Source organism: Limulus polyphemus, unplaced genomic scaffold (genome assembly GCF_000517525.1).
Source record: "Limulus polyphemus unplaced genomic scaffold, Limulus_polyphemus-2.1.2 Scaffold371, whole genome shotgun sequence".
Taxonomy (NCBI): domain Eukaryota; kingdom Metazoa; phylum Arthropoda; class Merostomata; order Xiphosura; family Limulidae; genus Limulus; species Limulus polyphemus.
Genome location: NW_013665981.1, coordinates 165969 through 178821, shown reverse-complemented (window position 1 = coordinate 178821; position 12853 = coordinate 165969). Strand labels below are relative to the sequence as shown.

Sequence of the window (12853 nt, the reverse complement as noted above, 5' to 3'; positions counted from 1 at the left end):
GTGCAAAGCTACATCATTACATACTGGGAGTGACGTCCATCTTGGCAGAAAGCAAGGCACCCGTGTCCAAAACACTATACAGATTTTATGATAAAAGTAGCTCTGCATGCACGCAGTCAACCTGGAAAGATTTAGAATTTCCATCTATTTGTAGGTTGATTTTTAAAAAAAATCATTGTGATAAATGTGCATGTAACATCTGTGCCTGCAATACAACACATGAAATTAATTTTGAATAATTTAAATTTCTGCCTAAAGAACTGAAAACACAGTAGCGATAATACCGATAAAAATTCAATAAAATATAAAAATATAGTACAGGTAAAGCACAGTTAGAAACGGAAAATAATATAGTAGCAATATAAAACAAAACCCAAGGTGCCACGAAGAGTGAGCATAGTAAGAGATCAAGACAGAGCACACTCAGCAACCCAAAATACAACAAGGGTAGAGCTAAGTTAAAGATAAAAATATAGCACAGATAGAACACATTTAGGCAGCAAAAACCGGCAACACTTAAAGAGATCACGAATGTTGTATGGACAGAGAACAATTACAGACCAATCATATAGGACATAGCAGGCCTAAAATAAAAATAGCATGGTTGAAATGAACTTGACGAATGCAAGAATAGGAAAAATTTAAATTCACCATTGTATATATATATCTCATTTCTAGTTTTACTAAAGATAAACGTTAATTATGATCAACTAAGATGTACAAATAAGCTTCTTTTTAAACAGAAATCAAATCAAAAAGAGTGGTAGTTATTTAATATCAACACCAAACTTACTATTTAAACAGATTAAATCCTTTTGCTTAACTTACTTCCTTATCCAAGATGTAATTAAAACATCACAAAATAGTGAGAATAGTCTGAAATAATAAAATGCATGTAAATATTTACAAAATCTAGTTTTAAAACAATTTGTAAATGTAAAAAAACAACAACAAATGTTTGTAAAATCTAAAGAGGTACAAGGATAATCGAAAAAAATAATCATTGTTCCTTTAGAAAAATAGCAGGTGAAAACTGTTAATTATAAACACTTCACAGGTCACCTGTCAAGTTAATCTCTTTTGGTTAACCTTCACCCCCCATAAGACTTGGATTTTCTTTAATCTTTTCAAATTCATTCAAATTTCTTTTGTACAATTCAGTACAATCATTAAAAAATCTAACACTTGGTTGGAAAAACTTAGCAAGTTAAATCTCAAGAAAAACAGAAATAAAGATGACATTTTGTTCAGAATAATGATACATGAAAAGATGTAGATTAAACAAATATGGAGGAAAGCATAATTTATATTGGTGTTCTGAAGATTTTAATTCAGATTGCTTTATTATTTCATTACTTATCAAGTGATGACTATGCTATGTAAAGGTTTACTAGAGACTCTTTGAATCAAATAGGTATAAAATCAGCCATTTTGACTCCAATGTAATTAACAACAACAAAAAAAAACAACAACAACATATGCATGTATCCAGTAAATACAGCCAAAGTGACAATGTACTATCAACATTAACATGGCCTACCTTAACGTTTAGGGCTGAAGTTTGTGTACTTATCCTAATATATATATATATATATATATATATTTATTTTAAAATTTATGCATTCACATACAAAAATATTAAAAAAAAAGTTGCATAGCTAGACATGAATGTATCAATACATATCATCACTTATGATCAATGAAGCAGTTAGGTCTGGAATTTTATAAAATACACACAAAGCAGATATGATAAATTTAAATTGCAAAAGACCATGATTAATAACAGACAGCACAGAAAATCTTATAATTAGTAAAACTAAAAATTTAAGAAGCACAATAAAATATTTAGAGGCCTATAATTTAAGTTTTTACATTAAAGCATTACATATGCTTATAAGATATGATGCACACACACACAAAAATAACATTAATAGCTTCAAAACTAAAAATCAATAAACAAAAGAATCCCCAAACAACAGTACATTCCTGAGTTATGGGGCTAATGGTGGCCCTGCCTAACAATGTGTCATTAGAAATCACAGTCGAAATAGACTGATGTGTGTATTAAAACATACACATTATCTTTACAATAGGCTATTTCATTACTGGTACTCACCCAGGGGTACTAAATCTATACACACCAAAAGTCTGTAGTAATCACTGGCATGAAAAAAAAAAAAAAGAAATATCTTATACCTTGCTATTTGTGTAACAGCTTCTGCTACCTACATTTATCTATTGCAAGGTATCATGCACTGTTGTATGTACAAACTGACCCAGATTAGACATAGAGACTCCAGATACCCTTGTAGTTAATTATGAAGAGAAATTATCCTAGTGTTTATCTGTACACATTTCACATGTTGTCATTCTAGCCTAACAAAAATACAACATTAAGCACTAATCTACTTAACACTAAACTGCACTGAGCTCAAACAAAGAATCTTATGCACTTTTTTCTTAAAGTATCCTATTCTTTCACTATACAAAAAATTTTTGTATTACTTTTCAGAACCTCTGCTTCACAAATACAAATTTGACAGAGCTTTTCTAATATAAAAAATCTGAGTCTCAGTTATCTCTCCTCAAATGTAACCGAGTTCCTTGTTGTTTTATATTTTAGATATTTATCCAAAATCAATATCATACTCTAATGTAGGCATCGACAAATATTTTCAAATCTAGGAGCCAGGAGTGCCTAACCTAACTTCACTACTGTTTGTACCGGGAAATGGGGGCTACTGTATATTTATTTAGTTTCACAGCAACGAGTGCATGCTAATGATCACATGATATAGTACTGCCTGAACTAACTGCCTTTGGTCCCATCTGAGTCTAAACAAGTGCACTGATTAGTTGAATTGAGAGAAAAAAGAAAACAAAATGGCACGAAGTTAGTAACGTGTTGTGCAAACACAGTGCTTCATTCCTGAAAAAAAACACAAAGTGCTGAATCCACCATTAAAATCATGGAAACAGAGTTTGATTTAGGACTCAAAGAATGTGGAAATAGTTCCAGACTTCCAAGAGTCCAGAACCGTTCTAGATTCGAGTCCTTTTTAGTACAGACCTATGCATAAATAAAATGGGAGAAAATACTAGGTGCCACGATGAAATTTTTACTCGCCATGACGACCTGGTGCCAGGATTTGTCAAAGCCTGCTCTAATGTCAAATTTGTACATGCTCCATGTTATTTTATTTAGTCTTTATAAATATTTATCAATACTTGTAAAAACAAATGAATTGGGTCACAGAAAGCCTTAAGATTCATTGATATAACCTTCATGTGAAAGTTTCCCTTCCCATTCATAAACCAATCCAACAAAGACTTCAACCAAGAACCTCTGGACTATTAGAACATCCTATGCCATCTGAGAAACCACTGCACAAAGTAACAGATAAAATGTGCCTTGAGAACAAGGCTTAATCTAGATTTCCAGTGTTACATCGCATATTCAATTCACAAATACTAACCTTGTAAATCATAAAAAAAAACCTTCCATCTAGACCCCTAACACTTTTACAAATTTATATCATATAGCATCTAACTTATTTAATTAATACATAAATAAAGAGGAAAAAAGTACAACCTTTAAAAAATGTTTGTTCACATTTTTTAATCACTTCCAGCAGTGTTAAGAAAGAAACAAAATTTTATTTCCAGTAAGTTAAACATATCAGTTTTGTTTCTTGACCAAATTGATCCCACCAACACTTGTTACCTGCAACAAACTGATGCATTAAATCCTTCTCACTTGTGTTGTTCCATTAACATCAATGGAACTGATAATGCATACACTTTAGTATGGTTGTGGTTAAAAGTTTCTACATTTTGAGGATCAATTTATGGAAAATATCCCTCATGTACATAAACCTGTCTCTTTTAACCATTTTATATGCTCTTGAAGTTATATCATTATTTAATAATTGATCCGACTTTGAATCATCTGTTATGTAGGCTCGGCCAACTTCAAATTCTGTGACCACTTATAGATCCACATGTAAAGGAATCCTCACCAGACACATTTTTAACCACTCATCTATGCATCAGCCTTTTGACCCCCCCCCCCTCCTTCACTGAGAATTTGATTACAACTAGTCATTCAAAATCAACACCACTTACAGTTTCCATTCTGTTCCACCTCATCCATCTGGGTAACTGTACCACTAGCAACAGATGCATACCAACCTACTAACACATCCATTCAGCAACTTAATTGTATTGAATGATATACTGTAAAGAAAATTCAATTTCTTCATGAGTCACATCCATACAATGGTATTTTTGAAAACCAAACTGACATTTTTAACAGGAATTTTAACTTTTTTAAAACAAGTCTTCTCTGACTGCGCTCATACACACATATATATACATGCATGTGTGTCATTTACATCATTTATAGACAGGCTGATAAAAAAGGTTGCAAAAAGATTTTAATACAGCGTACTACACTGAAGTGGAGAGACATTCCAAGACACTGTATAAAATACCTAGCATTCTATTTAATGAAGTTTAAACAGATTTTATATACTACTCCATTGCCAAACTGCTTTCTTACATGAACTACCAAAATAGTTAAGAAAGAATAACACACAAACATGTACTTCTAAAATAAACATTTTTCACAGTAGAAACAATGATCACAGCTATGTGATGCATGTTTATCAACAGAAATATAGATAGACAAGTAAATAAACTGCAGTAAAACTTCATTTAAAACAAAAGTAGCAGCCATGAAAACCCTTTTTAGATAATGTCTGAACTACAATACCATCACTTAAAACTAATGAGAATACAAAAGGCCCTTTCTTAGATTAAGGTAATCAATGAATGTTACATATACTTAACCGTATCACAAGAATCATACAGTATTTTATCTTGAAGTGTGTGTGTAGTAATTCATCTAGAAGTGAAACATCCTACAGATAAATGAAACTGTGTGGACAGCTTTATACAAAATTACTCCTTACATCCTGACAAGGTGTAAAACTGTGTGAACCTGCTACTATGAGGACAGCTTTATACAAAATTACTCCTTACATCCTGACAAGGTGTAAAACTGTGTGAACCTGTTACTACGTGCACAGCTTTATACAAAGTTACTCCTTACATCCTGACAAGGTGTATTACTGTATTACTGCGTGAACCTGTTACTATGTGCACAGCTTTATACAAGATTACTCCTTACATCTTTACAAGGTGTAAAACTGCGTGAACCTGCTACTCTGTGCACAGCTTTATACAAGATTACTCCTTACATCTTTACAAGGTGTAAAACTGTGAACCTGCTACTCTGTGCATAGTTTTATACAAGATTAGTCCTTACATCCTGACATGCAGAGAATAATCATACTGTGGATAATATACTTAAATAGACACATACATGTAATCTTGTACCTCAAGTATTTTCTAAAGGTAAACCCTCCTTCACCAAAGATAAAAATGTAGTATCTAATATTTCATGCATATATACATATAGTATGCATTTTAAACATTTATATGGGCATCAATGTGTGTACCTTAGTGCTGTTTATTATGTTTAATTAATGCAATGAACACAATAATTATGTCCTGAGAGTATTTTATCCTCTGTTCATCAAAGGTGTTTTTTTCTGACAGACATACAAACATATTCCTGTACAGGTTTTACAAACTATGTCATGAATTTTTCACACAAGGCTTATACAAACCTGTGAGCAAAAATGGCTTCCTTTTCTACACTACACATAAAAATATAAAAAGTGTCATTTATGAAGCTAGGTAAACTGTGAGGTGACTTACAAATAAGTGTATAGTTATCCAAACCCAGAACATTTCCTTCCTATAAAACAAACTTCATTACTGGAAAGTAAAATTAAATTAAGGTCTTTAAAAACAAATTACAAACATAAACATATAAATAAACAACTTTTCATATTGTAACATTTTTTTTTGGCAAGTTAAAACTTCTGTTTAACTCACAATGACAATCTTTCTGCTTTTTTAAGGTAAGCTAATATTGTCAATTAAACACGTTTGATCAAAAATTGGGAACTAAGCTCAAAGCTAAGGCAAATGTGTGTTTTTACTTATGACAGTTAAATTTATGAGCCTGAAGAAAAAAAAATTGGAAAAGATAAACTGAAAATGTGGAATAACTGATATTAAGGATGCTAAGTCTTCTAATTTTTCTACACTATATATTAATATAAGCATCCGATAAAATGCTAGAGATCTATAAACATATCACTATATATAATTCAATATCAAGATGTTTATGGTAAGACTAAATACTTAATAGTCGTTGCTTGCAGTATACATGAGGGAACCATACAAATATATTTCTGCCAAGTCTAATTGTACAGCCTGAAAAAGGCAAGACTTGAGTTTGTGCCAAGTTGCATTTCCTAAAACAATTTAAAGTAAGGAAATTTAAGAGTTTAAACTTGTGATTTGAATTTTTGAAAAAGTTACAAGAGTATTCCTCCAATGTGAACTGACTGCCCAAATAACAAAAAACACATTATTTCTTTGAGAAATAAGTGATCATCTACAACTTTGAACATTAATACATAACATTTTAAGGAACACTTTAAACCTGGAGGATCAATATGTAATCAATTAAAAAGCACATGTGCAGAGATCTACCACAAGTTTTTAAAACAATTACTGTATTGCATTGTAACAAATAAGCTTGGAGCATGATGCTAGTATGGGGGTATATTTTTTTAAAGGTGATGAACAATAGAAATAAGGTGGAAAATATGCATAAGGTCTGTTTATAATAAGTAACAACCTTACAAACTTTTTTTCACCTTTGGGGTTTCTTTTTAGGTAAAAAATAACCACAATTTTAAGTTCTCATGTAACTACTATTAGATCTCATAAAAAAGAAAACAGTGGCAGTGAGAACTCACAAAAAAAAATCAATAAATACAGGAACCAATGAAAATACTTACAGCAAATTTCACAACAAATATGTTCAATGACTTGCTAACATTTGCAAAGAATTGTACTGACTGAAATATATTTTAATCACTGAGCACTGTAGCTAGCAAACCAACTTACTTTCACAAAATAGTGCACTCACATTCTCTTACTTCTAAAACCCTAAGTTATCAAGTTACTGGGTTGCTAATTTGGGGTAATTTGGTATGAGGATTCATAGTACCAGGGATGTCTTCAGTGATAGTGGTCACTATTGTTCGAGCTTTAGCACCACCAATTGTATTAACACGTGTGATCAGGCTGTTGCGAGTAGTTCCAACAACATTACTGGTTTGAGTTCCAGACTGAGAATCTAAGGAACTACTATCTACAGTATTTTGTGGAGGTCTCGGGAGACGACGACGTAGCCACTCGTGCCTAAGGGCTGCTGATGGTGTCATTCTCAAACTTGGATCCCACTCTAAACAGCGTTTCAGAAAATCAATGAAATGAGGATCATCACACCCTTTTAAAGCTGTCACCCAGTCCTTACTGCCTGGTGGACCTCTCATTTTTCCTCGCCGAGATTGACCACCATTAAGCACAACTGTGCCATCAGCTACAACTGTAGTACTACAATAACGTGGATAACCTTTTGAGCTAATAAAGTTCTTGGCACGTTTTGACTGGTCCAGAAGTTTTTGTGGTGGCATACCCAACAACTCAATCATACAAGCCAGCTGGTCTCCTTCATCTTCTCCAGGAAGAAGGGGATAGCCTGTCAAAAGTTCAGCAAGAATGCATCCTAAACTCCACATATCTATTGGCATCCCATACTTTGCTCCAAGGATCACTTCTGGTGCTCTGTAAAATCTGGACTGTATATAAGTATATACTCGTTGATGTTCATAACAACTTGAACCAAAGTCTATCACTTTTATTCCACTACGTCCCTGCTGTTTTAACAACACATTTTCTGGCTTTAAGTCACAATGTATAATTTTATTTCGATGCAAGGTATCCAAACACTGAAGCAAAGAATGAGCAAACTTCCGAACAAGTTGTAAACTGAATCCTTGAAACTTGTTTTTCTTGATGAGTTCATACAGATTAATACTGAGTAATTCAAAAGTTATACATATGTGATTTCGGAATGTGAAGTGTTCCAACATGTGTATTAAATTCATAGTATTATCTTTGTCCTGTTTTCTTAGATGGTCTAAAATACGAATCTCTTCCTGTGCTTGCCGATGGAAACGTTTTTCATTCCGAACCATTTTTAAAGCTACCTGTTGGTGGTTCTTATGGTCGTAAGCTTTTATTACTTGGCCAAAACTCCCCTTACCTATAATTTTTAGCATTTCATACCGATAAGCTATATGATCATGAGGAACATGAAGATAAGAACCCTGATCATCATCATAACCACAGTTACTTGGAGCCCCAATGACTCCTTGGCGTTTCTTAGCATTGGCACCGATGAAATATATTTGATGATAACTGAAAATTTCATGGTGTTCATAAGGAGTAAGTTTATGCATATATAATTTCATTACCTGTTCTGGTGTAGCCACAAGAGTTTTAGTTTTGGAAGGTGCATTTTTGTTACTGACATTGGTATTACTGTCCACAGATGTAGCTGGACGAACTTCAGGAAGTTTAGTAACCGATCCTCTCGTAATAGTGCTACTAGTACTAGTTGTAATATTAGTATTACTACTAACATTAGTGCTGTCGCCATGTTGCGTTTGTGCACGATTTGAAAGAGGTTGAAATAACTGTTGCACTTGTATTGTATCTTGATATCCCGATTTAAATCCTCCAATTGTCTGACTTTTAATAGGCGGGAGATTGACGTTGGTAAATTTTTCAGGAATATTGGAGAGAAAGCCATCATTTGATGATGTGCTCGACGAGCCATTAATGTTGGCGATCAATGATCTTGTTCGAGAGAGTGGCATGCTTGTCTGAGATTTCACCCTTGTGCTTTTAGACATGGCCTAAGCCTAACAAAGAAGCTAGTTTTTACTAGCCTACAAATTGTGGACCAGATAACTGTTTTCGCTGACATTGAGGTTTTTCTTGCAATGCACCTTAGCACAAACTCAACACAATAAACTATATAACAGAAACGTGCTTCGTTCGGTCCCCATCCCAAGTTCACCAACACGGTAACAGTAGACTGCTATTCTGTCATCAAGGCTGTTGCTATGCTGCACGCTGAGTTAGCACTAGAAACGCGTCATTTCTCTGACGTCATAAATAGTCGACCAATCAAAATATAATTGTAAAGCAAACTTAATCAGCTGACACTGATAAAGCTGCTATATGTGCGTTACAAAAATCTAAAAGTATCAAATACAATAAATGTGAAATTATATATTTCAAGCAACAACTTATTTCATTGCGTGTAAACCTGTTTTTTTTCATCGTTATCTTACCTGTATATGCATATTCAGTTAGTTTGAAATAAAAGAGCCCAGTATTCTGTGTTAAATTTTGATGTATCTTAAAAATAAATGTCACTTTTAAAGTAATTCACGCAGAGAACTATTTGTTAGTAAAATTGGTTACTGTGGACTTTTCTTTTTCTTTTAGCTTTGTAAATATCAACGTGGTAAGTCCAAAGACTTTGTTAATTTATAAATTTATTTTTAATTCGCTTACTTTTGATCAAGCGTTGTTAATAACAAATAAGGTTCAAAAGTACTTTTTAAATTAATTGTGGTGTATACTTATCCAAATTATTTCATGCAATATTCGAATTTCTACGCAAATGTTTGTCACATTGAAATTATGCATCATATTATAAAGTGCAAACGTGTAATATTAATAGCATTTGGTCCAAAAATGCTGCAAAATAAAACACTAACTTCAACGTCCAGTCGTTCTCGTTAAACTCTGATCAACTAAACTGCTCCAAGGAAACGACGACTGAAGTTATAGCCTAAGGGAACCTTAGGTTTTGGAATGGTGCCTGCTCGTAGGACTGATCCATTGTGAGGCTTGCTGGAACAGTGTGAGGGGTGTGTGTAACAAAATTCACATAACATCCAAAGAGAAGAGGTTGACGGCCGAGGTCTGGCGAGCGGCCATTTCACGAAATAGGTAGATGAACTTGTGTAAAAGTCGGGGTACACACAACCGTGGCTCTATTGATGCTTCACACTCAAGCAACAGATTGTATTGAAATTTTCTGTTTTTAGATCCAGAAGAACTATTTTAATATAAAGTTTAGTACTACTTTGCATATTTAACGCCAGTGAATACTGATCAGTATTACTGATAATTCTAAACTACAAACGTTTATTGACAATCTTTAACATTAGGTTCCTTGTTTGTCAGTTGCATTTATACTGATCAGTGAATTTACTATTTCATACGAAATAATAATCACTTTGGGCTTAAAACAGCCCTATCAAATAACTTAATAAATAAGAACTGGTAGATTTACAATTAGTACTCCCCCTCCAGTGTTTTTACTAACAGCTATAGACACTCGACGACACGCAAAAACAAACAAAAAACAGATCGGACCAGAAACTCACTGCCTATTTATAAATTTTATAGCACATTGATATTCTTAACTCAATTAATACCGACCTTCAATCACATAATATCATGAAAGATTTAAATACAAATTCACCCTTCCCATCAAAGACAACTTGAGCCATTCTGGCGTTCAAACTTGAGCTTGAACCAGGAAATATGATCTCTTGAACTTATTACAAGCTTATCAAAGCTTCAGATTATACAAAAAATAATCTTCCAATAAGCTTTGTCTGTTATTCACTTCAAATATCTATAATTTAAAATACTTGTTAGCAAAGCAACCGTGATTACGGTTGCATTTTTATAATTTTATCTTCATTTTTTTATTTTCAATGAGCTATCTGTGCTATGCTCATCACAGGTATCGAAACTCAATTTTTCGCTTTATAAGCCCTCAGACTATTAAATGTGAATACGGATTCACCAAGACATTTTCTAATAAGCTTTCTATATAGACAATATTTAAAACTGTTTTCGATCTGCTTGGTGAATGGTTCTCCAATGGAACCACGGTAAGTCTCTGGATTTACAACGCTAAACTCAGGGATTCGATTACCCTCAGTGGACATAGTAGGTAGTGCGAGGTGGCATAAAAACACACCCCAAACAAACTTGGAGTATGATAATACAGTTTTATAACGGTTAATGGAACCCCACAGTTTTCATGGATGTATTGCTGGTTCAGATATGGGTCAGTTGTTCTAAACTTTCGATTTTTGTTTATTTGCAATTAAGCACAAAGCTACACAATGAGTTATCTGTGCTCTGCCCACCACGGGCATCGAAACCCGGATTCTAGCGGTATAAGTCCCCAGACATACCGCTGTGCCACTGGGGGGCGAACCAATAGGTCCCTTGTTGTTCTAAAACATTGTTATATATAGCTATATATTATTCAAAATACAAAACAGTTACTTTACGGTTTTAGAGGTTTTAGAATCAAGGTTTTAGAAGACAATTCATAGTAAAAAACCTGAGCTGAACATAGCTTAAATATCACCTATATCTAACCTTCTAAGCACATGATTGCCTTTGAGTTGCATAAATTTCAGTAAGATAAAAGTGAAGAAGGAATAATAGTTTTCGTTGCAGGTAACAGGGTTCAATGGAAATCAACTTCGTGTAATACGCGAAAAGTTGTTACAAAGTTTTGACCAATCTGTGTATATATATAGTATGTTTTGGCAGTGACTGATCCTAACCTTTAGGCATTTTCCACCGGCGGTGAAGCTTAGAAAATATCCACACTAACGTTTTCTTTCAAAATAAAACTAACCATTTTACTTAATAACTAAGGTTTCAGTAACGTTTCTAAAGTTTTTAAAAAAAGAAAAGGATATTGGTTTTTCCCACTAGATGACAGCACTAGATAAGTAGAGTGTCATGATGATGGAACAACATTTTTCACACAAGATCGAAACTTCTGGAAAGAAACAATTTTTGACTACTTTTAGTATTGACATTGTAGAATTATCATTTGGTTTAATTTCTAATATGTAAAGATAATCTGGTCAGTTTTAAAGTGCACCACAAATCACATAGAAAAGAGATATTTTAATTAAAATCTGGCATAATTATGACATTATAAATTACTAGTTAAGCTTAACATTGTTAGTATTGTTGAGCTTGGTTTACTGTTCATATTACTTTACTGTTACAAGACTGCAGTACAGGGGCTTCGCCAAAAGGGGTTGCCCCCCAGTGGCACAGCGGTATGTCTGCAGACTTACAACGCTAGAAACCGGGTTTCGATACCCGTGGTGGGCAGAGCACAGATAGCCCATTGTGTAGCTTTGTGCTTAATTAGAAACAACAACCAAAAGATAACAAAAACTTTTTTATGCTGCTTTTGACATTATATTGTATTCCTTGATTTAATATTTAACATCACATGTCATTTTTCTGCAGAAATATATTTTTATATCGTTTGTTTTACTTAATAATTATCTATAAAAGGTTTATTCACTGAATTTCTCGAGCTTTATGCAAATATATAAATACAAAAAAAATTGAAAATTTTGGTATTCAAGGAGCTAGCCACCCCCTCGACAAAATGCTGGGGAGCGCCTGCAGTAGTATTGTTCAGTTTTAAGAAGAAATGTTTATTATGGTTTGAGAGCTTTTTAAAGCCTGGCGAAGCATAATTATAACCAGATGTACTTCCGCATGGTCTCCGAAAGTATTCTGTTTCAAGAGTAAATAAAACCAAAATTAAGAGTAACAAATTTTATTTCTTGCTTTTGAAGTTCATCTGTCATGCTGTGTTGTAGCCTACAGACTGCATAATCCTTCTCGGGATTAATAGCATGCGCATGTTTTACTGACGTCATTTTAGTGTCTACTAACTGACAGACAACGCATTACTTTATTGTGGTGCGAGTGCTTAAAACAG

The 12853-nt window shown here is 33.4% G+C and overlaps 1 protein-coding gene across 2 annotated transcripts; it reads right to left on the bottom strand.

Annotated features, from left to right (window-relative positions):
* Positions 1–6: 6 nt before the first annotated feature.
* LOC106457756 (dual specificity tyrosine-phosphorylation-regulated kinase 2-like) lies at positions 7–9104 on the bottom strand. 2 transcript variants are annotated; one of them, XM_013917202.2, is made up of 2 exons: positions 7051–9104; positions 7–121 (listed from the first exon to the last, which is right to left on the bottom strand). In XM_013917202.2, the coding sequence occupies exon 1, from the start codon at positions 8904–8906 to the stop codon at positions 7101–7103; it is 1806 nt and encodes a 601-aa protein (XP_013772656.1). In that variant the 5' UTR covers positions 8907–9104; the 3' UTR covers positions 7–121; positions 7051–7100. The 2 variants fall into 2 exon arrangements, with proteins under 2 accessions (XP_013772656.1, XP_022239492.1); XM_022383784.1 differs by lacking the exon at positions 7–121 and adding an exon at positions 819–876.
* Between the last annotated feature and the right edge of the window lie 3749 nt (positions 9105–12853).

Bases quoted from the DNA above. Each gene is read 5' to 3' on its own strand.
- LOC106457756 (XM_013917202.2), bottom strand. From the start codon at position 8,906: ATGTCTAAAAGCACAAGGGTGAAATCTCAGACAAGCATGCCACTCTCT.